Below are 26,113 nucleotides of genomic sequence, written 5' to 3'. Positions count from 1 at the left end.
TTTGCTGTCTTTTTCGTAACTCTACTGCGGTGGACTCGCATGTTTCCCAGCGCTGTTTAGTAACTGAAATTCCATGATTTGCAACTAAAAACGTTTGTTGTAAGCTGCAATGGCAACGGACTATGATGATTTATTTCATGTTTTATTTATTAATGGAAGTTAAATAGGGATTACTCTGGACTAAACGCCTCACAAGGTTCAGTCCAAGTGTTGTATTTATTAATGGAATGATAAGCGCTGAACGAAAACACGATATTATATACATGCGAATATGCTGGCTAATTGTAGTAGGTTCCCGTGGTAAATACTGCTGCATCACCCGGCCTTTCTGCACCCCACGGCCTTGCTCCACCCCACGGCCTTTCTGCATCACCGTTGGTAGTAACTTCTACCACAGCTGTAATGTAAAGTTTTGTATAAGCAATAACAAATTGATCGGAGATATCTTAATGGTAATCATACATTTAGTAGGGTGGGGGAGGATGGGACACCTTAAATTTAGCACATAATATTCAAATACCCTGATCGTGTTTTAAACAAATAACATCGGTTTATGGGAGACGAGAAATATGAGTGAAAAGGAATTCGATCTTTCCCAACCTTACTATATGTTAAATGTGACAGCCAATTACCACACGTTTGTTCGCTAATATGCACTTGCGTTTTAACGAAACTTAAGGGTCGTTTACATATTCTATTATGCATTAGGCGTTTCTTAAACAAACTATAGTAGGGTGGGGAAATACGGGACAGAACATAATATCCAAATATCCTGATTGTGTGGAAATAGAATGAAATGCGTCCCATTGTCCCCCACCCTGCTGTATTATTAGAAATACGTACCTTTCTCCGCGCATGCTGGGGCAGCATTGTCCCACCGACCGTTTGCTCGACACGTAGCCGCACCTGCACCAACCAGTGTGAAACCAAAGCCGCAATAAAAACTTACTCGATCTGTTTCTCGCCATGTTGTTTTTGATCTCGGTACCATTCGACCGTTTCTTGGTGGAATGGGTGGCGGGCACGTAGCTTGAAAACAAATAGTTATTTTTAACCTAATGCAAAACGGGCTTAAACGATAATACCGTTATATATAATAGAGTGGGGACGACGGGACGCCTTTAGCACATGATATCCAAATATCCTTATCGTGTTTTAAACAACTAGCAGCGGTTTATGGGAGTCGCAAAGATACAGTTTTATAATTCTTTGAATGTTTTTTGTTTACTACCAAATGGGGCGAGAAAATAGGAGGACAAGTAAGCTCTATAACTAATGTTATTTTTACCACGTCTGACACATCTTGGTAAAGAACCAGCAAAGCTTCCAGATTCTTCGCAATATGACGAGTCTTGTCCGTTAAGTTTAAATCCATTGTTGCAAACGTATCTCACAGTTGAATTTACCCTCCAAGATATTCTAGTTGCTGGAATTGCCCGTCCGTTAGTTGGCGCTACAGGGTCGTTGCAAACCGTCGCTAAAGTGAAAGTGTAATAAAAATTATAAAACCTCGCTATAAAATTTATTTATTTCTATTATGAATGCGTGTCTGGATGGATGTGTTTTTTTCAGAAAAAAAAGAAAGTGTGATAAAATGAGACTGCTTTTTAAAAAAGTAAATACCAACACATATAAATTAAACGAAACGTTTACACAGCATGGGCCCTCATGGAGTAAAACACTACACATAAAACTAATACGTGATAAATTGTAAAATCTCTGTTTCTTTATGTTGGTTAGATTATTTCACTTACAATAACAAAATGGCAGCGGTCTCCAATACGCGACATAACTGTTACCCCGACAGTAACTCAAGCTGTCGCCGCTACGAGTCTTGTAACCAGGACTGCACGTCACTGTTATGGCCGTGTTTCGGTTGTACTTGGATTTTAGCGGGCTGAAGTTTCCATTCCGTAAGTTTGGTGGGTCGCACTTTGCTAAATGTCGTTTTAAAAAAGCATTTTTAAAAGTTGTTTTGTTTAAAAGCGGGACGAAAATTTGCAAATACGATCTCTTACGAATTGCACAAGAAAGAAAGACTTATTTTTTAATTATTAAATTGTTATATGTTTTAATAACTGCTGCTGTTATTGTATTAAACACTCACCGTCACGTTCACAATATGGGCTTGGACTCCAGTGATAATAACTCCCGTACCCTCGGCAGATACTGTGTCTACTTCGAGGTTTGTAACCGTCACGACACCTAATGGTAATGGCTGAGTATGCTCGGTGGTTTGAACTACGTGGACTGTAGTCTCCATTGCGTAGTGTTGGTGCGTCGCAGCCCTCTGTTTATATAGACAAATATATAGTACAGGTGGGAGAAGATGGGACACCTTAACACATAATATCCAAATATTCTGATCGTGTTTTAAACAATTAACATGGGTCTATGGCAGTCGTGAAGATAAAAAAAGAAAATTCGTCCCATCTCTTCCCACCCTACCATACGGGTGTTTTTAGCAATGGGTTGTCCTGAAAGACTGCAGTTGCATTTCAATATATAGTAGGGTGGGGTAAGATGGGATAAGTTCCCATCCATTCCTCCTTTAATTTAGCAGTAACAAAGAATATTTACGGAAATATATTACCGTAACCCCGCGACTCTAAAATAGCAATGTTAATTGTTCAAAACACAAAGCATGGGGTTTAGCCACTAAAATTGTCCCATCTTACCCCGCAGAAATACAAGTTGACTCACACGCGTGTTAATGTGGGTCGCATCCCAAAAATATTTTTATAGTATAATCGACGAAAATCATAGTTTGGTAAATTTTACAACAGAACCGTACCTTCTACACATCTTGGCGGAGATGAAAACAGCCACGTTTGACTAAAGCACGCATTATAACTGCGTCCTTGCAACTTGTACCCGCTGTTGCAATAGTATGTACCAGCTACGCATGCATGGTTCACAAAACGACATCTGAAACCACCATTTACTGGGCGACGTGGAACGATAGGGCTACAGACTAAACGTTCATAGATTTAAATTTAGTTAGTTAGTTTTACCATGCTAATAAAGAATCCACCCGCTACCCTTTATACTAGTTCATACCCCAAGACCTCAAACGTATTTTATTTGCCACAAAAGGAGTTTACACTTAATTTAGAAGATAAATAATTCTTACATCTTGGTTGTATAATATCCCAGATATTCCCTTCACACGGTGCAAGGTGAATGCACACCAAGCCCACTATTGCAATCCAAGTTAAACTGGACATGTCGTTAAATCTGTATATACGCTTGTTTACACGTCTATATATCTATAATATAAGGGATTGGGCGTTGTGTGTCTTATATAGGATTCACCCACGGGTCAAATCGTGACCGAAAGTCCTGTGTTTTCTCCCAGACAGCACGAAAAGACATAACTTAAGACATAAATCATCGTAAAGTGTCAGCAGTTTTGCTTCATGATGTATGCTGTTTGTCGGGAATATGACATAACAGTAACCTATTGTTTTCAATTCTAAAACCTCTTTGTTAGTTTGAATTTGAAAACTGGCGGCAAAATATTGTAGATTTTTTCTCAGTGTTGGTTCTTGTGTGTATATACATGTTTGGTCGTCTTGTTTTAATGCAAAACAATACGAACGGTTTATATTGGCGCTTTAATAACGACGTTGGTATACGCATGCACGCTTTTGCACTCGGCATTAGGTAGGCTACGTGACAGTAAGCAGTCGCGACAGAAAATATGTTTGCGTCAAATGGTAATCATTCATGTTTGCTTTTGTTAAAACATGATCGTGTAGGACTAATTGGTTTTAGTTTAAAAAAACGTAGTCTGCTGTAAAATTGGTTTATTTCTGTAAGCGCTGGAACTGTTAAGGAAGCATCGAAAACATTACTTCCTATTGATTTCTGAATCCCAACTTCTGTATTGTATTAGATTAGACAATATGTTATAGTGGTTCTCAATTCCTAAGCTGACACTCAAAACAACTACTTTAACAACTGTATTGTTAAAGTAAAACTATAAACCACACCAGATTGAAATCATTTATTCCAATAAATGTTGTTCTTACTTTAACGTTTCTAGAATTTGCAACTAAATAGTTCGTCGTCATTATTGTCGTCAATATAGTCGAGAGACGTACGATCCTATTAAAGATAATCTATTGCAAAGTCTGATTTTGTGAAACTGTACCTACAAGTTAGTTCATTTAATAAGGCAAGTAAACTTATCGCAGGTAAACCTAATTTATTACTATAATATTTTTCTACATTCGTACATTTCTGTACGACAGGAATTTAACAGGATTAAAGAAAAAAAACATTTTTAACCCATAAATACCTTGTTATCTTCATTTAAATTCTTCACTGATGCAGGTCTAGAAAGAAAAAAACAATTGTTTTGTGGAGTAAGATGGGATATACTGTTCGCACCTAAATCCCACGTTTCCTAATCGTGTTTTAAATAATAAACATCAGCGCTATTTTATATTCGCGGTTCCACGATTATATAATTCTGTAACTATTTCTTGTTTACTACCGAATGGGACCTAAATAAAAACATGTCCCATTTTACTCCACCCACTGTAGGCCTATCAAGCCAAATACGTGACTGATGTAAGAGTAACTCACGCAAAGTCGTTGTCTGTACATCGTCGCCGTCTCCACGCATCTGTATTATGCGCACACAACAACAGTCCAAGAACAAGTACGAAAAGTAAAGCTTTGTTCATCTTATAACCTAGTTTTGAAATCGGTTAGGCAACAAATACATGCTATATACTCAAACACCTCATGCTCACTGTCGAGTTATAACATGAGTGTCTTCTTATACACCAGACATACATGATGTATTCATACACCTCATGCTCACTGTCGAGTTATAACAAGGATGGCTTCTTAGACACCAGCATGCTTATTTTGCAATAAGCGTATGGTGTTTAAGTGTTGTGATTTCCGTTTGCGGACGTGGTTTATAGAAAACATACTGCGACCACGACGCGGTGCATTCGATATCAACCCCCCTCCGCCCCCAAAAAATAATCCATCCCCAACAACACGCATACACCCACATAATGCACATTCAGTTACGTCTATCCAACTGAGTATTTACCGTCAAATAAATAAAATCTGTTTAAAACTGTAAGCGTAAGAATTAAAACAAAACAAACAGAAAATCGCTTTCTTTTGATTACTGATTAAACTATCCCCGTCTATACAAACAGCCTATACAAAACCCCTTATTTATTGTTGAAATCTGTCATTCTTATTTAATTTTGTTCAGTATTGAACACACATACTTGCGCAGAAGGTGTAATAAGTTTTATATGCAATACTACGCCCTAAAATTTATGTCCGGTTTTATTCAATCTTACATAATATGGTCGTTTTTTTGCAGCACGCGAGGATAAAGCAAGTTACACCCATTGGCTTTGTAGCTGTACACCTGTATACAATAACTGCATGTCAGTGATACAGGAACTTAGGTGCTCAATATATTTCAAAGAATTGAACAAATTGAATGGCAGTAAATTATAAGGCAACAGGTACAACTAAAAAATGTTCTCGTAATAGAACTAATTTTCAAAATTCAACATATTACGCAAGAAACATGATTATTTACCAAAACAAGGTTTACAATTAATAGTTGTCAAAAAAACAACACAAATAGATACTGAAATACATTATTCTTCTAATGTATGACTTTGTATGATAAACAAAACAAAGCCATGTGAAAACTTGAATGAAAACAAACAAAATTTAATCAGTTTGAAAGAAAAACACAGTCAATATATTTCTTACGATATATCTCTAGTGTAGTTTTTAACAAATATGGTTATCAACACACTTTAAATTTAGACCACGGTAAAAGTAGCTCGTGTCACACTACTTTCATAGTTGATAAATTATAGAAATTTAAACAAATTGATAGAGAAAAAAGGGCGACTCTTATGTTTAGTAACCAACATTTCTTTTCTGTGGATGGACAGTTAACATGCATGAAGATAAATATAAAATGTTTCATTACGTCCATGATAAGATGATATCAAAGTGAGACTCTTGTAGCACCAACTTTAGTAGTTGTTGAATTTGTTGTTGGACCTCACCAGATATATTAGCGCTCGCTTGTGGGAGCAACTGTAGCACATCACTGTGTGGTTGGGCAACATTAATCTCATAAGTTTGTGCCCCGTTCTTGACTTCAACCACAATCATTACATGTTGGTTGATCACACACACGCGTGTGATGCTGCCATCATTTGTTACAAGCGTTAATGTTTTCTTAGGAAACTTCTTCAAGAGTCGCTTCTGCAAAGCAAGCCCTCTTTTTACCGGTTTATGTTTGCAAAGTTTTTTCATAATTTCTGGATCAAATTTTGACGCTGATTCGTATTGCATTAAACTGAGCAAAACATCCAACTCTGAAAATGTGAAATCGTGATGGGTTTTATCAAAAGATGCAGCGAATGTTAATTTCTCCCATAAAGTTTGTCTATAGCATTCCTCACTTGCAAACGACACAATACGTTGAAGTGAACTTCTTGTTCTTTCCTTCTCACAATCAGCAAAATTGTGCTCAGCCCTTGAGGTTTTGTCTTCAATAGATTTGATTTGAATCTTATTTACTTTGTTAAATATCGCAGCATCGGTAGTTTCTGAAAACCTCCTTGACCCTTGCCCTCCTTCTCTGGTGGATGATTGTGAATATTGCCGCTTCACATGTTGCTCTTTTTTACTCAGTAGAACAAAGTATTGCAAGGTTATGGATTCCGAAGAATCCGTGGCAATCGGAGCCACAATCACACAAGTGTTCCGATCGTCATGTGCTGTGGATGTACAAGTAGAAGTATGTTGTTTATCAAGTGGTTGCAACGAGAACAAGATACTATCTTCACTGTTGTTCTTATTGACACAGTAGGAAGTAAAGTGAATATGACCAACTGTTCGAACCAGGAAGTTATAAAACCTTCCTACACATGAAGTATGGCAAGCCACTTCTACCACATCAAGCATGAGGTGTGAGGAAACATCACTAAGCAGCGGTTGAAAGTAGTTGATCAACCCTTGAAGCATCCCAATGACATCACAATGCTTATAACGGTGCATGTCATCTCTTAAGATCTGTCTAATGCAGTGTATATGAAAAGTCAGAGCAAACTTGTTTCCGTTTAGATTTTCTTTGAATTTTTCACACTCGTTGATAAAAGCTACGTTTAATTTTTGTTGAGGTGTTTCTATCATGTTGGAAAATTGTGAAATATCAAGAGCGTACAGTTTGACATTAAAATGCTCCTCCCCAACTTTGAAACTGATAAGTAGCATCCCACCAGGGATCGCACGGTACAGAAAATTTGTGCTTCCCAACTTTTCATACAACGCACTTTGTTTTTTCTTAGCAGCAACCTTAACCTGAGCTCCAGATGGTTCTTTTATCTTAAACTCAGCAAACCCATTCCAATGCTTGGAGTATAAACCAACAAACTGAGCTGAGATGTCTTTGAAAGCCTTTTTCATTTCACAACCTTCAGGTTTGTCAGGATTTAGCTTCGAAACTGAGTCCCCGGATTTTCTCCTGTATGCTCCTAGGAAGGAAGACTTCATTGAAAGCATGGAATGAGGTTTAGTGAGTTTCTCAGCTTTATCAGATCCACCATCTTTCTGAACAAGCAAGCAGTTGTACCTTTGTCTCATTTCTTGTGTGCATAACATTGGAGAGTAAGCTTGACTTAGTTGTCGACTGCAAGCAAGCACTACATGTAAAGTTGTCACTGAGACAGTTTGTACTGTCATAGTTGAATGGCATATTGAATGATACAAATCAACAAGATGCATTCTTTTCTCTTCGTTTATTTCCACTTTCTTCTTAATCATGGACAAGGCTTGCTGGCCGTTTAGTTTCACTTTATCTTTTTCTGAAGTCTCCATCCTTCCAAATGGTTGCATAGGTTGGTTGTTCAAATATATATCATCCACATATCTTTCCACAAACGCGGATCTGTATTTCTTTTCACCAACAGGGTAATGCTTATAATAGGACAGCATCTCCACTGAGTAAATGTCCTTAGGTTTGGTTTTCACACCAGCGTTAAAAAGACCAAGTTTTTGATACGTTATATTTTCCAGCAGTAAAAACCTTGCATTGTGGAACTCAGAGCATTTGGACAACTTCTTAAACAACAGTAGGGCTTTCTCATTGGACAAGTTATAACACCAGGTAAGCAAATTATTATTAGACATCGTAAGGTAAACAAAATGTTGTCTTGGTATAAATGATGATGAAGTTATTAATTCATGTTGTGGACACGGACTTTTATCTGGCTTAACTGATGCATCGTGAGCCTCAAACTTTTGCAACGACCTCGAGGTAGTTTTCAATGCTTCAGTATCCATGCCAGCACTTCTTTTCCACAATTTAAAGTTTCGTGTGATAATTATACACTGGTAAGATTGCCCAGGAAAAACATGAAGTTTTGTGGCTTCTGTTTCATCAATTATTTGAACAAACCCATCAGTGCTTTGTGTTTTAAGATACAGAAGCACAGATGAGTCCGACACGACATCTTTGACAATTTTCACAATATTAACAACCTCATTGCAACATAACTGACATTTAAATTCCAAATCCTTATAATGCAATGAAGGGATCGACAGCTCCTTTATTTGCTCCAACCAGTTAAGTAACAAACTATGATAATGATGTGAGAGCGTCTCTTTATTATCAATCGGCAAAGTAGGTATTTGCTCTCTTTGCTGTTTGTCCTCAAGTTTTGATTTGCTAACTATTTGTAAAGTTTGTGTTTCTGTAGATGCACCTGATGAGAAATCCAGTGTCCGCATTGCATCAGTTTTTCCTGCACTTTGCTTAGGTGATGGTGCAGCATGTAATGGCAGTGTTAGAAGCCTCTCAAGTATAAAGTCAACCAAACCATTTCTCACGGAAGTTTCAAAATGTTTTTGAAGGTCTTCATGGTTTAAAGAGCCTCGGATCCATAAGTACAAGCTAAGAAGTGGTGTTTTAGTTCCACCATCTACATTCTCTATGCTTCTCACTTGAATAACTTCATTAAGTTTATTAATATCGCTCAATTCTTCCATAGTGATTCCAGCTTCATCAGAAACATTCAATATATCAAAGAACACGCAACCAATTCCCTCCCTTTTTCTTCTTTTCTCTACGTACCCATTAAAAAGATAGATGCTGCTCGGAACTGTGACCTTACTGGCAGAATTGTCAACCATTCCTGTACAGTAAGGTAAGAAGTGCCCAGTCAGTGACGTTGGTTCAGAATACCTTGGTATTGTCATGAACTGCAACAGATTCTGATGAATATAATACAACAAAGTTGATACATCTTTTTTAGTTGCCATTCTTTTCGAAATAGAGAAATGTAAAGCTTTTTCTGGCGCAACAGGGTAAACTGACCCATGGTCACTAAGCAGTCTTGGCTGAATTAGCCTTACATCTGCAGGGGTTAGTTTAAACTGTGGATTCCTACTCAGCATTAAGGTGATGTTCTCTATGACCACATCATCCAGTCTTCTCACAACAGAATCCTTTAATGTATTGAGTTCGGCTTTGTGGTCAGACTTTGGTCGGTGGACTCCATACCAACAGATGCAGAGCTTTGGTTCATAATCCTGATTCAAACTCCTCTTTGAGTCTCGTTTCCTCAGTGGAGGATGATCACTCTCTGATCCGGATGGGAGCAGAGATGACCTTCTTCCTGATGGAGTCTCACTTCTCCTGCCTTCCTCTTTGATGCGACAATAATAAACCGTTTCATCTTCGAGTTTAAACACGTACATGTTCTTCTGGTTTATTACAGAACCAATCTTGAATGCGTTTCTCACAGTGGACAAAGCAATAGATTGATTCACAGAAGATGTAGGTTCTGCTATCCGGTGATGTAAATGAATATATTGCTGATATACACACTCACATTCAAAGTGGCCATGTGGCATGATCATGTTAGCTGCCAGGTAATCTCCACCATCTGTGTTGTTCTCACCCCTAGCCGTATCATCTATAGATGTGTGATAGAAACTAGATGAATCTGTTTTCCAAATATCTTCAGCAGTGTTTTCAATAAGAAGTGGATTACATTTGAGACTATAGTGAAGTTCCTTTAAAAGTAAAGTTTGGTTGATACCTCTGCATGCTGATCTTATATTAGTTGCAATTGCTTTGAAGATCCTTGAATGTTCTTCCTGAACTGCGGATAAAACTTTAGTGCTGTTTCGAAGGTGAAAAAAGAGATTGGAAGAGTTTTCTAACACTTGTACGATGAGCCAGAAGTTTGGGAGTTGGCTGTAAGCTTCTTGTAGGATGTGGCAACCATCTTCATCTCCTTCAGATTCACTTGCTTCACCCTCATAACCAGACCCAAGCCAACTTGTTTGGCTGAAGTGTCTTGGAGATGCGTCAGATATCGGGCTAACCGCGACATCTTGGCAAAAGTTATTTAGAGAAAATGTTGGGTGGGATTCATAAACTTGCTTCTGGACATCGGAGGGAAAGTAAAACTGAGGTTGTTTAGAACCTGTTCCTGAAGGTGTTACTGGCATGGACATAGTGCTGCCTGTAGCAAGGCGAAGAGGGGAAAAACAGCCCGCATCTCTGCTTGTTCCACTGCTTAATGAAATGTTTAAGACCGGATGCGATGGTTGAGCCAAGGAGCCACGAAGGGAATGATCTGAAGCTGTTGGTCTCAATAGGTGTAAAGGTGAAGGTCTTGTTTTACTTGGTGGCTTGTAAGACTCATTCCCTTTCAATACGGAAACAGATGATGATCTTTGAGAAGGAAAACTGCCATAGGTAACATCAGTGGTTGAGGCTGATTTAAATGATGGAGTGTTCATTAACCTTGTAAGTGGGTTCACATCGGCTTCTATTGCATGAAGAGATAATGTTGAAGCAGTGTTCTGTGTTGGTTGTCCAAGTAGGAACTGGAAGTCTACAGGGCTTGGAAACGAAGGTGTGTCTTGGAACGAATCTTTTATTGGTTTTGGGGAATCGGTTTTGAAATCAGAACTGGAATCATGCATTTCTCCTTTGGATTTACCTGCGGCTGATTTATCATTGATTACTTGGCATCTGGATGAAGTGAAGATTGGTAGCTGTGGCAAAGTTTGCTCCAAGCTGAGGTAGTAATAGTCGCTCTCTTTTTTCAGCTTATAATTCGCCAGACGTTTACGTTCAAACTCTTCAGCAAAAAGGTTCTTGCTTTTGTCTGTGCCGAAAATAAAGTTTAGTGGAACGGGAAGAACTGAACAGTTAGTTGACTTTGATTTCATGATGTGTGTTACAGCTCGATCCAGTGTTGTTTTATTGATAGGCTCACAAGTTCTTAATGAAGATATAATCTCATCTTCCAGAAGCCACTCAATACTTTGCTTTGTACCTTCTGTACACTGTAAGCAATCAATAGGAATTGTAGAATTTTCAGATTCAAGCTTTGCATCTTTGGGAAGATATATCCAAATCAAGTCAAGAGTTATCTTCAAATCTTTGAGGAAAATCTCCTCGCAAGGTTTTTCAAAGCATGTCAGAATATCCTGCAGTTTCATGGGAAGCCTATTGACAGCTGTGGTTCCATGGTTCCCGGTTGCTCTATCTTTAACCGTACAGGTAAGACAAAGAAATAAAGGTGACTCTTTGCTCTCATCAGAGGAATCTGAATCATCATCATACGGCGATCTTACAAATAGATTTGGTTCCTGCTCCATCTTGTAAACAGCAGGGGAAGAAGTATCTAAACTCTGGTTGTTGTCATACTGGTGACTCACATCAAAATGTAAGGTGTCAAAGTCGCTATCAGGTTGGCTGTGGGATATTGGGTCTTCACGAATAGGAGTGCCTGGTCTCTTTGCATAATATAAATCAGGGACACCTGGAACTACATGGCAGTACTTATTCAGGATGTTTTGAAACTGTTTCTCAACTTGTTCGTTTGTGCCAGAGATGTGGCGCGCATGAGATGTTTGGAGAAGCAAGAATGGAAACTTAGGAAGATTGTCCCAGCCAAACTGAACTGGGGACGTTGACTTTGCTTCCAACTTTTTAACTATCACCGTCGGCAACTGACGCTCAACTTTTCGACCTTTATATTTCTTCTGTTGATTCGATTTTTCTTCCAGGTCCTCATCTGTGCTTGTGCTCCCCCGTGTGGCAACAGGCTCATTCTCCGAGGCTCTTGTGCGCCTCGGGTGACGAGGAACAGAGTGAAAGGCACTTTTCCGATCCGTTGACGTCATGTTTCTTGTGATGGTGGCAGGATCTTGTCCTTGTACTGGTTCTTCACTATCCACCTTCGGGTTATCTTCCTTTAGGTTATTTAATACATTATCAACTTCCTCTGAATTAGATGTAGCATTCTCACCAGGGTGGCTTGGCTCATTGGAGTGCTTTAAATTAGTTGCATCCAAACACAAATCTTCAATGTCGCAACTTGGAGGGAAAGTATCTGATGCATTCTTCGCGCTTCCAAGATGGGAGTTTTTGAATTCAATCACTTGTGGGCAATTTAAAAGCACAAGATCTGTGATATCAATTTCATCTAAAGACTCACTGCATATAAGGTCTGTGACAATATTTAGATCATCTTTGCTAATGGCCAAATTTTCCTTGGTCTGCACAGCAGCAAACAATCCAACGACAAATGATTTATGATAAAGATCAAGAATGTTGTTGCAGACGCCGTTTAAATGAGCATTCTCTGTCGAATGAAGCGAGAAAACATCATCATTTGTGTCCGGACTTAAAGGAGATGACTTCACGGTGTCAAAGTCCCTGCTAGGAGACAGATTAAATGTTGTACGCATGTCATGGAATGCTGGTGTATTACTTTGGTTGAATCTGTGGTCTTGGATAGAGTCCGGCCATTTTATCTCATGCTGTAACTTGACTCCTTGTAGAGAACTTGTAACCAAAGCCTGCATTGAACAGTTGTATACATAGAGTGGCATTGTGTAGTTTGTAAGCTGAGGTTGGTTTGTAACTTCAGTATCATCTTGATGCATGGACGCAAGTCTCTTCACGGAAATGCGACGTGCTGCTCTGTATATAGAACCTGCTTCTGTTGGTTTGTTTGTGTAAGTTGGAGATAAGATGGATGGCTCCTGTGCGCTTGTTTCACTCTCCATCAAAGTATTAGCACTTGAGCTGGTGCTGCATTCATTCTGTTCATCACATTGGCTGCTAATCATTTTAACAAAGTCCGAATATGTTGCAGGGAAAAGAATGACAAACACCTGACCATCATCCCCTCTTTTCAAGTAACAACGCCAGTTTTGATTACTACCCTCTTCTATACCATGCGTTTTCATATCATCATTCCTCTTCACCATATGCTGGTTGATTTCTATTTGGTCTTCTGTGGATAATGATATCTCGCAGTCGCTTAGATTTTCCAGCCTGTTGTGAAAATTTGAGAAGAGAGAAACATTGGGGCTGCTTGTATGGCATTTGTCTTCACATAATGACATAAACAACATCTTAACCCTTGAGCTTTTGTCCAGTAATGCAACTGTATTGAACAAGCAAGGAAAATACATTACCTCGTTACTAATGTGTTCAACTGACATATGGTAGGTCTGAGCTCTGAGGTTCGGTTTTATCTCACTGTTGTTGCTGTCCTGATTTGCAGGCCAAGTATCTCGTGTAGAAATCCTTGGGAATATATTTGAAACCTCATCGTTTGAGCACATCAACTGGATATGTTCCAAAGTCACCACGTTACTTATACATAAGGTGTCGTTTTTTATGATAGCTTCAGCAACTTCGCTGTGAGTTAGATTCTCATAATATGGCACGATGTCCCGACTTGTGCATGCTTCCTGGTGAAGACTGCTGGTGCTAGCTGTTCCTGTGCTTGTTGAATGAGTGTTAGAATAACTGGAGTTATCTGACTTAAGATTCGGAATAAATTGACGTATAGCGCCATCTTGAGGCTCGACCCATACTTCCACAGCGAGGATTATTTCTCTCGCTTCATTCTCTTCCTCATCTTCCTCTGTATCATTGCTACTCATTGAAGACTCAGTTGATTTCAGCATAGCAGGAAAGAGGACGTACTGGACCAAGCAATAGTTGCTCACATCTGAGTTATGACCAGGTCCAAACATAATGATGTCATTGGAAACTCTCGAGTTAAATTCACAACCCCTGATGATGAATGAGCGATGTGATATCCCTCAGCGAGTCGCAGCTTCACCAGTAGCTTGGATAAATCATCAGCGACTTCCATCCGTAATGGGGTGGCTGTTGTGTTAGTGAGGGACCATACATACCTCTTATGCTGTAAATACCACTTCACATTTCGCATGCGGTTTGCAGCACCACTGCTTCCAGCTAGTGTGCGGTGCTGATAATCAGGCAAAGGTGGCGGCTTCAAATAATCTCTCGGGTGATGTTGATACCTCACTAACAGTTGATCCACAGGCTTGTGCATTAACACTGCACAGTTTTCAGCTGCAGAGAAATGTGGACGGTTTGATTTCGTGCCGGGAGACCTTGCAGTTGGGTGTCTAGATCTCTTTATGCTGGTAGCAGTAGGGGTGGAAAGGGCAGCAACTTTCTCTTGTAACTCCATTACAAGCTTTTTCCTGGTCTGTCCAGCCACCCCAATTTGGAAAGCAAGTTTAAGAACCAAAGCTGGGGATTTGTTGGATAGCCTGACAAGAAAAAATGAGGTTGGTGTTTCCTCATTGGTTGATTCGTACACAAACTTAACATATGTGTGGTTCTCCATTAGCACAAATGAACACCAATTCTTTAGCATCATGGTTAAGTGGGAGAATGCAAGACAGCATTGGAATGTGTTGTTTTGGCCATCAGAGATGAACTTCGGTAGTGGTGTATCGTGTTTTAGTATAAGATGTATGCGGTGTATGTGCAACCACTTCTGCCATATACTTACATCTAATGATAAGATAGGTTTCCAATATGATGAGAATAAAGATGGCACGTGCTCTGCCTGCGTGGATAGAACGTATTCTGATGCGTTTGGGGGCAAATAGAACAAGCCCTGTCCATGCTTCAGGATATCAAAGATTGTGTATCTTACAGGGTCGTTCACAAACGACTGAAGGTGGTATAACATGTGGTCAGCTTGAAGAAGGTCTTGAAGAAACCTCAGGAATCTATGAAGTAGCTGTCGTCTTGGCATCATCCAGTTATTTGATTGGCTTCGTTTACTGGCATCGTGTAGGAACTCATACGTGCTTGTAACATAAACGACTACCTTGGTTGGGTTTCTCGACAGCGGCCATGAGGCTGATGCTTTGTATTCAATATACGTTGGGTTTTTCCACCATAGATATTTTAAATGGATCTCTATGTTGTTCTTGGTCTGCGTGATGCTTTTAATCTCGTAACCTTCACGAATACGGGAACTAACCACTGTGTTTAAAGGTACACGAAGAGTTCTCTCGTCTTGTTTTCTGGTGATTAAAGTCTCTTGCGCGTCCGGGTATCGTATTATGCTTCTCAGTTCAATACCAGAGCATTGGTTGCGAAAGTTATCTAATGGAACATCAATTAATTCCAACTCTTTATCCCACATCTGAAACCTCCATTGCAACAAGGACTTCTGGTAATAGTTCATTTCATCAGATGTAGTAACAGGCAGAGCAAATGTGTCTATATATTGACCCTTAGTGGAGTTAGCAACAAACTGCATTAACTCACAGTTGGAGATACAACCGAAGTCACAAAGTGAGAAAGCTGAAGGGTTGAGATGAATGAATGAGCATGAAGTGGTTGAATTCTGGTATTGGCTGAGTAGAAGCTCAAGCGTTGAAGCATCTGGCTCCCCAAGGACACCATCAGTTAAAATAATAACTCCAGAGCTTGTGTTTGATGGTAAAAGGCCAAGTGCTAGCAACCCGGTACGTAGTATACCAACAAGGATATCATCCCGTTTTTGCAGAGCTGATTTCAACCGTCCAGGTTCATCCATTCGTATAATGTTGTATACCTTGCTTTCTACTGTTTCAATGATGTGGCAGATAGAGGATTCATTTAACACACAGCCTTGTACAAGAACCTTCTGCTTCACTCTTTCCATACCAATACTTATCTCGCTGTTATAATTGGTCCCATGCCATTGAACGAATATTGTCACATAAATCTCAGGGTTGATAAGCGGACCGGTATAAGTCCCAGGCAAGGTGTGGGGCTTGATTAATGACACCAGACATTCCTCCAAGTTGTATAGAATTGATTCTATAACAACGCAATGCTGAAATGTGTCCACACGTAATAAAGACGCGGATAAATCAAGTCCAAAAACCAATCGACATCCGCTTGAAATGAATGTAAGTTTTGTATCAGTAGTGACGCGGTAAACGTCATTATCACTTTGTATCTCATCATTTTCTGAAGGAACAACTGATACAACTTGGACCCCAGAAGTATCTGCTGCATCTTTATCGTTTGGGTTAATTGCATGGAAAGGTAAATTCAGGTTCTTGAAAAACCAACTTAGTCGAATATTTCTTGATATGCGAAAATCTCGATTGAGAAGAATGAAAACTTCTTTCGCGTCTTTTACCTTGTTGGTGGTTTGTAGCTCCATGCTGTTACCTGTCAATCAAATACCCAAGAGCTTAGAAAGCATGTACAATACATAGAATTTAAAAACACAAGTGAATAAATAAAAACTGTTTATCCTCACTTGGCAGGACAATGACAGTTATTATTGTAAAGGTGTTTTGTTTCATACAGTTTGTGGGGGGGCCCCCCCTACACCATTACAGCACCCCAGCATATAAAACATTTTTACTAGGTTCGTTATTAAAATGCGAACGCGAGTCTAATAAACAAACCAAACCGCATATGGTATTGTTTATTTTTCTAATAAAATAACATTGAACAATACCTTGTTATGTTCATAGGCTGATGTGAGTATAATTCGTTGACATTGGTAAATCAGTAGAGATACCGCAAAAACTCTTTGAATGTATTCACTGTAAATAAAAGCACTGTAACTATTAAGAATAAATAACTTGCTTATCATCACATTCTATTTGGCTGACATTACGTAAAACACCCAATGTATGGTCAGTATCCCAGCAATCCTTAGTTTATTTTTTCTAAATAAAATACCCCCCAAGTACAAAATTATTATGGCAGAATGGAATTATGCTGTTAATGGTTTTGAATGGGTGTCACTATATAATAAGTTAGGCCTAACATAGTTAGGAGACTTACCTACAATTAACTCGATTATCCTTCGTTATGAAACGTAAAGTTGATGAAATCGCGGCTTGTGAAAAACCTGCAAATATTTGAATATTAATTAATGAAATTCACAAGTGTAAGTACAGCAACATACGGTGCTAGTGAAGAGTCTTCCCCCCACCTTATTTGCTAACCACTAACCCCTAGGTTTAGTAGTTAGTGGTTATATAGGGGTTAGTGGTTAGCAAATAAGGTGGGGGGGGGGCAAGATTCTTCACTAGCACCCAACATACCTTCGCTCGTCAATGCTTAAGCTGACACAGCTATTGTAGCGTTTACAGACGAGATATACTCCAAAACATCGAACGTAGAAACAATATTTGCACGAGGTACGCCTCCGTTTGTTTTGAGAATGAAATAAAATATGATTTCTATGAGATTTGCTCCAGTGAGCAAGATGTTTTTATTATTTGCACTTTATCATCACACTCACAGTGTTTTGCCAACGTTTTTCAATATTACAGGTTATTGTTTACATTTAAACTGCAAACATTTAATATTAGACACTGCCCCAAATTAACCATTGATATCTTATTTCTAAAAATTACAAAATTGCCGAAATTTAGGGACAAAATTATGGCTGTGAGTGTCACGATTAAGTCCACGGTCAAAGCAAATTTTTGTTTCTTTTCGCCGCAGTTATCGCATGAACTCGGTTTGTAGTTTGTTGTTTACAGCATAAGGCTTGCGGTACTAATAGGATTACGGATACTTTTATTATATCTTTACTATAAATACTAATTATTAATTGTAGTTCCGTTGTTACGATATAGACGAGACTTGACCGTTTTATATTATATTACGTTGTGATAAATACTCTTGCGCAAGTAATTATATAGGTTTTAATGAAAAACTGTCGTAGGTAAAGATATTGTAGCCAGTAGTTGTGTGAAATAAATTAATTTGTACAGAACTCTATTAACATTATTTTCACGTTTTGTATTAGATAGAGTTAATATTTAGGTAAATTACTTGTGTTTAAATTAATATGGCTGACAATGGAGTTCAAAGTGAACAGGCATCAAACACAGATGGAAGAACATCTGATAACTCACCTCCACAGCCATTGCCAAGAATACACACAAGAAATGTGAACAATTTTAACCTTTATAATCGTGAGGGTGTTTTTATGCATTACTTATTTTTAAACCTCACTATGAGGTATACAAGATATTTTAAACCTGTTTCACGGCGACTTATTGAATTCTTCACGCTGATGAACGCATTAGGAATGTTATCTCTGCTTATTTACATTCATTTTGCACTCGTTCGGAGCACAAGCGACTGTCTTAACCATGTGAGTGACATTTGGCCAAGAAATGGGATTCTTAGGGCCCAGGTTTCATACAATGAAAGTTTACCAAACTATAAACTTTATTTTTCGAGCCAACATCTCGATGATTCGAAAATGTCGGTGCAATCCACTGGCTATAACATGGAGTACGAATACACAGTTCCAATACAGAATAATCAACTTTCTAATTTAAAGCAATGGCAGGCTGACTTATTTCAAAAATATCCATTCGCAATTCAAAACCTAGATCACCAATCAAAGGACAAAACTCCAAATACTGCCAAACTAGAGGCCATGAGAATATTTGGGTTATTTGATAGAAAATGTCCAGTCCTGGTTGACGAATATGTAGAGGATTTTAAACTCTCAATTTTAAAGAAACTTGCTTCAGTGATGCCTCATATGACTATGGTTCAAACAAGAGACCAAGATGGTGGAAGTTTTATAGATGATGAGTTTATTGTTGGAGATAACTTTGAAACAGTGTTCAGTCCATTTGAACCATCACCAATAAGGAGTTACTACGCGATTGAATATAGCTCCGAGTTTGGCTATTTGCGTTTATCATCAGAAGCACGAAGTGTGCTTGCCATTCCAACTCTTGTAGTAAATTTAAATCCAGATAAAGACCAGTGTTTTGGGAGTGGCCTCAAGAAGTTTATGTTGGAGACGTTTCTTGGGTATGATGATTATTTGATGACAAGCATCAAGAAATTGGCCGAAAAAGATAATTCTCAAGGATATTTACGAAACCTTGTGACAGGGGAATACTTTAGATTTGTCACACTTTGGGTTAACCATGCATCGGTTATAATCGCATTCTCAGCAATGATAGTGTTCACTCTCATAGTAACGATGCTTCTACGCTACTCGTACCATCAAATATTCATGTTTATGGTTGAAGTACTTCGACTGTTAGACACAGACACACGACTTGCTTTTCCTGCAGCTCCCATGCTTACCATTATACTTGCATTAGTTGGCATGGAAGAAATAATGACAGAGTTCTTCCATGATTCTACCGTTGCTTTTTATGTTATTTTAATCATATGGGCGGCTGACCAGTTTGACGTCATCTGCCTTCACACAATGGTAGGCAGAAGACACTGGGTTCGTTTCTTCTATCTCTATCACTTCTCATTTTACATCTACCACTATAGATTCAACGGACAGTACAGCAAACTTGCGTTATTCACTTCTTGGCTCCTAATTCTTCATTCCATGCTGTATTTTCTCCACCATTACGAGCTACCAGCCATCCACAGGCAGATACTTGCCCTCAACGAACGTAACAGACAACATAGTACGGATAACTCTAACAACAATAACAACGGAAACAACCGAGATGGAAACGCACAGAACACCCCTCCCACCCCAGCAGATGATCAACCACACGCACCTCCAACAGAACCTTTGGACCAGCCTAATAATCCAGTGTTGCCAGATTTACATGATGGGCAAGATATTGACTTGAACGACATCCTAAACCTTTCAGTATCTGAAAACACTACAAGAAAATTGTCCTTACTGCTACCTTTGACTGACATCCGGGAGTTTTTAATTCATTCCCCACAAAACATTGTCCGTTATGTGTTTGGTAAATCAGTTTTTAAAATAGCTGTAGCGTGCTTGCTCTCCGCTGTAGGCTTATCATTACTTGCTGTGGTCGTGCATAACAATTTATCACCAGGGCTTAGTTTGCAGCCAATGGAAGTTCATAAATTTCTTGTTTAAATGTTTTTAACTTATTTTAAAATAATGTTTTTAGTTTGTTTTTAATTTTCCGCTCCATTTGTCAAACTTTTTAGGTTTTAACAAAACATTTTTAATCTCAACTTTTATGCATGCGTTATTTTTATTCACTTTCGAAGCTGTTAAATTTAAGACTACAAGATGTTGAATTTAAGACTACATTGGTTTATTGAGATTACCACTGTGACACTGGAGTACAGATGTTAATTTCCCCACTTGCTTTACCACACCAACAACTAAACTAAAGTTGCAATTGTTTCGATTTAGTACATATAATATTGGACCATCTATACCAGTATGTTAAAAAACCGTTAGAAATTATTATTTTAAAACTTAGGATTATCTGTGTTTTAAGCATTGTACTTAGTTGAAATTAACAAGTATTTATGTTTTATGTAATCTTTAGATGATTTTAATTTGCTGCTTTCGTAAAAACACTTGATGTTATAACTCTTTGTATTGCAAAAGTAAAACAGAATTTTAAAAATGATTTTTAAGTTCTTGCGCACAAGTGAAAAAAAAACAGTTCTATAGCGATTGGTATCTTACAACATTCGCAGTAGTTTGGTATTAAACTTATAATTTCCGAAATTTACCAAACGAAACATTAAAAACACCAAAAGTCTACTTTTACCAATCACTTCAAAATATTTGCACAAATTGAAACATAATCCATTTTGTTTGTTTTTCTTAACTTCCCACGATAATGTTGTTGATTGGGATATGGATCAGTTTGACGAAGAAACCGATAAATCCCATTATTGCGAATCCAATAGCGGTAGCAACCGCGATCTTTTGGAATTCCTTTCTGTCGGGCTTCGTACATCTCTTTACAAGCCGAATAGAATCCTTTGCGAATTGTTTCCCAGGTTCAACCCATGCCATTACTTGATCCATCTTTGATTTCTTGTGTCGTGTCTTCGAGATAGCAAAGCAATAATGAAGATGCGACTTCGCGTTTTGTTTTGTGACGAAATAGAAGTTGCTTGTACACGTAACACAAGCGGTTACGTCATCAGCGCCGAAGCGTAACGAATATCGATATCCATAGAAATCGCAATGACGTAATAAATCGAATACATTCTCATCAAACCAACATCGCTTGACAGGTAAGAGTGTTCTAACATTTTATTTATTAATCGCGAAACAGTTTATTAGTTATTTACGTTTAAATCAAAAGTCACGTGCTCAATCGTCATGTTTTTTTGGTGTACTAGTACAACTTCTATAACATGAAAATGGCCATTTTCCAATTTCAAAATTAACATGAAATTAATATTCAACACTTTCTTGCTACACAACATATGTTAAGACTTTTAAAGGTTTCCTTTTTTTAATGTCAAATCGGTGCTAGTGAAGAATCTTTCCCCCCACCTTATTTGCTAACCACTAACCCTAGGTTAGGGGGTTAGTTGTTATAGTGGTTAGCAAATAACGTGGAGGGAAGATTCTTTACTAGCACCGTCAAATCTTTTAAACAAATGCAAATAATCACACAGAACCACAAAATGGAGGCAAAGAAAGCAGCCTACTGCCATGACCTTGAACTGATAAAGCAGGGAGCTGAAGCCAAGGTTTACAAAGGAGAGTTTCTTGGGAGAAACTGCATTGTGAAGGAGAGATTTCCAAAGAAATATCGGCTTCCAGAAATTGATGAAAAATTGACAAAAAAGAGGTTGACACAAGAAGTCCGAGCATTACAGAGGTGTAGGAAGGCTGGGATCGCTACTCCTGCTATTTACTTCACTGATTTAGTTGGGAGTGTTATCTTCATGGAAGAAATACCTGGCTGTACGATGAAGGATTTCATTTCTAATAATTCACAGAAAAAACTTTCTGATGAAGTAGTTTGCGGTGTTGAAAAAATTGGAGAAATTCTTGCAAAGATGCATAATGCAGATATCATACATGGAGACCTTACCACTTCAAATATGATTTTGAAAACATCCAATCAAAATGATGGTCCCATTATTTACATGATTGACTTTGGGTTGAGTCAGTCTTCCTCTTTAGCAGAAGACAAAGGCGTTGATCTTTATGTTCTAGAGCGTGCGTTTTTAAGTTCCCATCCCGATTCTGAAGATTTATTTGAAAAACTTTTACAATCTTATAAATCGTTTTCCAAAAATTGTGAACCAGTTTTTAAAAAGTTTGAGGAAGTTAGAATGAGGGGGCGGAAAAGAACAATGATTGGTTAGATTATTTTTGCTTGCTGTCTATCAGCTGCTCTATATGTGTCGGACTTTTTGTGCTTCAAATATTTTGTATTTTTATGTCTTTTTGAAATATTTGGTTCAAAATCAAAGTTATTTTGACCACAAAAAGTTTTTTCTTCTCAATCATATTTTCTTCAATTGTCAGCATGCAGTTTTAAAACTCAATTAAATGATAAAAAAGTAGAAAATATTTTTTTACCTTTTTGTGTAATAGTTCAAAACTCCCCAATTAAATTCAGAACAGCTTGAATTAGAAATAGCGAACAGCTTGAAATAAAGATTGGTTGATTTATGGTTTGTTGATTTGTTTCCTTGGAGATTTCAATATATAGGCGGGCGGTCGTGTAGTTTTAGATTAACGGAGTTATTTTAGCTACAACCGACCTATTAGGCTTATCTCTGTCCAGTTATCTGTATTTTTTTTTAATATATGAATAGGGCTATCGTTTAGGGATGTTTCTGGTTTGTAGTAACGTTTTTTTTGCGGTTTAGCCCATTCCGCAGTTTTGTTTACGTTTTTTAAAACTTTATCTTATTATTTTGATAGTTTTACCGTCACCCTGTCTAAAAGTCCTAAATACACAATATATTAAGCAATTCCACCCCAGAAATCGTCATAATGACGGCAGGATCCATCGCCGTACCAACCGTAATGCCCCTAAGAGTCCCGGTAGCTGGAAGGCCAAAGAATTCAATCGACTCAAACACACTTATTGAAATTAGATCAGGTATTTATTCATAATTGTGGAGTAAAAATTGCCCGCATCCATTTTTTATTAATTTGTTTAAAACCAGTGGTTTTGTTGTTATTTTTGAGCCTATGTTTCTTTGTTATTTTAATTACTTCATTGTATATAATCTTTGTTAGCACTTTTTGCTGTAGACAAGGCTTGTTAGCAAACTTATATTTGATTTAACAATAGTAAGTTGGTAACCATCTATAATTAGTATGATTCCTTATATTTCAGACACACCAGGCACAAAGATTTATTACACAGTAGATAATACAAGACCTGAACCAGACAAGAAACTTGGGGAAAACACAACATGGTTGTACAAAGAACCTTTTATGTTGAGACATGGAAAGAGATACGTCAAGTCAGTTGCAAGGACCAAGTATGTTATTCATATTTAAGATGAATATTAAAGCTGGATGCTGTTAACATTGTGGGCGTATGTATAAGATATAAACAGTATTTGCCACAATCCAGCGGTCACTCATGGGTTTATTGGCCAGTTTGTAATCCATACAAATATAAGCAACCAGTAAGCGGGCAAGAGTTATATGAAACAGAACACCCTTGTTATAACTGATTAAGTTGCCAACCACTCCAGGGTAAATAAAGTTATGCAAGCTATATATATATATAATATATATATAATACTAACTGATTGTTGGGTTATTTAACATCAGCATTACCCACAGGGATGGTAGAGAGAGCAACGTCGTAACAAAAGTTTTTAACGTTGAGTTTGCCGAACCAAACACAGATTCCGATTCTGAAAGTGAAGGAATCGACGACGCAAATAATTTCCAACGAGAAATGGAACAAAACATGAAGGTATGAGTTTGTGGGTAAGGCATTGTATGGCCCATCATTGTGTCTGATCAATAACTATTTTCTATATAGCTTTAATTGAATTTTAGGTTATACCATAGCTACTGATAGTCAATCTTGTATGCTATTTAATAAGTATCTTATAATCTCAGAATATAGATTAGTCTTCTATATACCTCTGTCAAAACTTTCACTTGCAACTTTGTATTAATGTTATTCGTTTTTAAACAATTGTTTGTGTAACTGTTAAGTAACACTAGGCTTTATACCCACAACAGTCCTATTCAATCAAGATCTGACTGATTAATATTTGGCATTTGGAATTAAATATATACCACGTCCACAACACATTAAAAGTTTTTGGTTGTATCATCGTATTTCATGTGAACTTTGCTGTATGTCCTCAAAAAGCTCTTATATTTATTCCCAGTCTTCCACACAACACATGACCGCTTCAATATTAAGAGGAGACGGTCCAACACATGGAACAGAATCATGGAATGCTGATGATACTAACTCATTTAACGGTATTTAATATATATATATACATTTCAATGGTAGTTAAGATATACATAGATACATTTAATTCTATGTGAATTAGGTCTTACAGCGTTAGGTTTAGGCCAAAGTTGGCACATTACCCCCTGGTACTAAAACCTATAGTTAACACTTAGTTAGAGCAATGTAAAAGGATACATACTCATATCAGTATCAAGCATCGAACCTGATATCCATCAGTTACCATGCAAGTGACTAACCACTGAGTCGCAGCCCCACAAAGTCTTACTTTCATAATTCTCATTTTCAGAGTTGAAACTCGGTCGCACCTCAGGCATGAGAAGTTCACGTCTGAACACAAGTTTGTCGGTGAGAGAGGAAGATATGGTAAGGTGAGTTGAACATCACAATGTATGTTGTTGTTGTTGTTGGGAATCTGTAAGTTTTATTCAAGCATGCCCAATGTTACTGGGGTTTGTGGGTGTTAGAATAATACCTACAATCAAGTCAGCAGATTGCCCATAGGAACAATTTTAAATATATATTGCAAGAATTGTAACTGTGTCAATCATACAGTAATATACAAATATGTAGCAGACAAGTTGGGTTAATACCATGATTTCATACAACATATGCAGCCTATGATAAAATACTTTATGAGTTTTCTATAGATATATATTATATATATATTTCATGTGTTTGCAAATTTTTTTTTCCATTAAATTGTTAAGGGGTTAAAAAAATTGCGCCGAAAATCGTGTTTTGTAATAGTTTGCCCCTATATAAACCCTGGTATTAAAAAAATTAAAAAAACTACTTACATTATTACTTTAATTACATTATTGTTTACTTACATTACCACCCACCATGTAGGTGCGTTTACTGTGATGCATCACGACCAAGGAACTCAAGTTCAAGGTTTTGTCCTGAATGTGGGAAACCTGTTCCTGTAGATCCGAATTCACCAATTGCTGAGCCTGGTTCGGTAAGACTGCTTTGTGGAAATATGGTAGAAGCATTTTCAAGCTACTTAGTTTGGTTGTGCCGTAATGGTTCTCCTCTGACTGTGTTACATCCATGGTCACCTGGCCCTTCATAGGATATCAGAGCTAGATTCTATGGCAAGCAAAAAATATCATTTATGGTAGACAGGGTAGTCAGACATGAATGAAAACAAATCTAACTTATTGGTTGTAACATTTACTGATAGTAATAAAGTAAATCAGATAACATTAGGCCTGCTTGTCCTGCCACCCAAGGTTTTTGCTTTCGACATAATCAACATAATTAACATGTTTATTCGACAGATGGGAATGTGCACAAGTTGTAGATCATATGTTCCACTCAACCAACCTAAATGCATTGTATGCGAGGCACCGGTTGGTCCTCATCAGAAACCAATTGTTAGTGTTCGATTGCAGGTTAGTGCCTCCCTATGGTACACAGAAGCCTCTGCATTAAATGATGTATAAAAATCCTGCATAAAACAATCACCCACAAAGTTACCTGCGTGGTAACTGGTAAGTGGGCGCAGTGCATGAAACAGAACACCCATGTTAAAACGGCTGTAGTTACCCTGCCATGCGAGGAT

The 26,113-nt window shown here is 37.9% G+C and overlaps 6 protein-coding genes and 1 long non-coding RNA gene across 9 annotated transcripts in view; 3 read left to right on the top strand and 4 right to left on the bottom strand.

Annotated features, from left to right (window-relative positions):
* Positions 1 to 122: 122 nt before the first annotated feature.
* Positions 123 to 3,754, bottom strand: LOC100180592 (complement factor H-like). Of its 2 annotated transcripts, XR_001974950.2 has the most exons (8): positions 3,134 to 3,754; positions 2,795 to 2,974; positions 2,108 to 2,290; positions 1,755 to 1,937; positions 1,289 to 1,477; positions 844 to 1,029; positions 217 to 397; positions 123 to 158 (listed from the first exon to the last, which is right to left on the bottom strand). XR_001974950.2 is itself a non-coding variant. In XM_002125505.4 (7 exons), the coding sequence occupies exons 1-7, from the start codon at positions 3,225 to 3,227 to the stop codon at positions 279 to 281; spliced, it is 1,134 nt and encodes a 377-aa protein (XP_002125541.1). In that variant the 5' UTR covers positions 3,228 to 3,754; the 3' UTR covers positions 198 to 278. The 2 variants fall into 2 exon arrangements, 1 of the variants encoding a protein (XP_002125541.1); XM_002125505.4 differs by lacking the exon at positions 123 to 158 and having other exon boundaries at positions 198 to 397.
* A 241-nt stretch (positions 3,755 to 3,995) lies between these two features.
* LOC113474689 lies at positions 3,996 to 4,695 on the bottom strand. Its single transcript, XR_003396378.1, has 3 exons — positions 4,594 to 4,695; positions 4,304 to 4,340; positions 3,996 to 4,110 (listed from the first exon to the last, which is right to left on the bottom strand). It is a non-coding gene; the product is annotated as an uncharacterized LOC113474689 (long non-coding RNA).
* A 712-nt stretch (positions 4,696 to 5,407) lies between these two features.
* Positions 5,408 to 18,115, bottom strand: LOC100182946 (KICSTOR complex protein SZT2-like). The gene is given in 5 exon segments (XM_018814032.2): positions 5,408 to 14,073; positions 14,076 to 16,546; positions 16,842 to 16,929; positions 17,174 to 17,240; positions 17,437 to 18,115. Coding segments are annotated over 2 exon segments (10,551 nt in total). The 5' UTR covers positions 16,539 to 16,546; positions 16,842 to 16,929; positions 17,174 to 17,240; positions 17,437 to 18,115; the 3' UTR covers positions 5,408 to 5,985.
* A 7-nt stretch (positions 18,116 to 18,122) lies between these two features.
* Positions 18,123 to 20,794, top strand: LOC100184490 (membralin-like). Its single transcript, XM_002125937.5, has one exon. It carries the CDS (start codon positions 18,192 to 18,194, stop codon positions 20,229 to 20,231), a length of 2,040 nt encoding a protein of 679 aa, XP_002125973.1. The 5' UTR covers positions 18,123 to 18,191; the 3' UTR covers positions 20,232 to 20,794.
* Positions 20,690 to 21,239, bottom strand: sec61g (sec61 protein). Its single transcript, NM_001032504.1, is given in 1 exon segment — positions 20,690 to 21,239. A coding segment is annotated over 1 exon segment (207 nt). The 5' UTR covers positions 21,147 to 21,239; the 3' UTR covers positions 20,690 to 20,939.
* LOC100182130 (EKC/KEOPS complex subunit TP53RK) lies at positions 20,798 to 22,760 on the top strand. Of its 2 annotated transcripts, none has more exons than XM_002125894.4 (2): positions 20,798 to 21,358; positions 21,749 to 22,757. In XM_002125894.4, exon 2 carries the CDS (start codon positions 21,758 to 21,760, stop codon positions 22,445 to 22,447), a length of 690 nt encoding a protein of 229 aa, XP_002125930.1. In that variant the 5' UTR covers positions 20,798 to 21,358; positions 21,749 to 21,757; the 3' UTR covers positions 22,448 to 22,757. The 2 variants fall into 2 exon arrangements, with proteins under 2 accessions (XP_002125930.1, XP_026692551.1); XM_026836750.1 differs by lacking the exon at positions 20,798 to 21,358 and adding an exon at positions 21,384 to 21,553 and having other exon boundaries at positions 21,658 to 22,760.
* Positions 22,761 to 23,007: 247 nt separating this feature from the next.
* LOC100185306 (double zinc ribbon and ankyrin repeat-containing protein 1) overlaps positions 23,008 to 26,113 on the top strand; it is an 8,046-nt gene continuing 4,940 nt past the window's right edge. Inside the window, exons 1-7 of the mRNA XM_009861987.3 lie at positions 23,008 to 23,193; positions 23,434 to 23,581; positions 23,892 to 24,027; positions 24,455 to 24,551; positions 24,833 to 24,914; positions 25,396 to 25,507; positions 25,830 to 25,943. Of these exons, the coding sequence (XP_009860289.1) occupies positions 23,085 to 23,193; positions 23,434 to 23,581; positions 23,892 to 24,027; positions 24,455 to 24,551; positions 24,833 to 24,914; positions 25,396 to 25,507; positions 25,830 to 25,943 (798 nt within the window). The 5' untranslated portion in view covers positions 23,008 to 23,084. The remainder of the gene's footprint in view (positions 23,194 to 23,433; positions 23,582 to 23,891; positions 24,028 to 24,454; positions 24,552 to 24,832; positions 24,915 to 25,395; positions 25,508 to 25,829; positions 25,944 to 26,113) is intronic.

Source organism: Ciona intestinalis, chromosome 11 (assembly GCF_000224145.3).
Source record: "Ciona intestinalis chromosome 11, KH, whole genome shotgun sequence".
NCBI classification, from domain to species: Eukaryota; Metazoa; Chordata; class Ascidiacea; order Phlebobranchia; family Cionidae; genus Ciona; species Ciona intestinalis.
The sequence above is the reverse complement of the archived record's forward strand: the minus strand, read 5'-3'. Positions and strand labels throughout refer to the sequence as shown.

Coding starts and splice junctions, on each gene's coding strand:
- LOC100182130 (XM_026836750.1), top strand. CDS start 21,731: ATGCAAATAATCACACAGAACCACAAAATGGAGGCAAAGAAAGCAGCC.
- LOC100180592 (XM_002125505.4), bottom strand. CDS start 3,227: ATGTCCAGTTTAACTTGGATTGCAATAGTGGGCTTGGTGTGCATTCAC. Junction 2,291..2,794: donor TCCGCCAAGATGTGTAGAAG/GTACGGTTCTGT, acceptor CTATATAAACAG/AGGGCTGCGACGCACCAACA. Junction 398..843: donor CCCAGCATGCGCGGAGAAAG/GTACGTATTTCT, acceptor TTTACATTACAG/CTGTGGTAGAAGTTACTACC.
- LOC100184490 (XM_002125937.5), top strand. CDS start 18,192: ATGGCTGACAATGGAGTTCAAAGTGAACAGGCATCAAACACAGATGGA.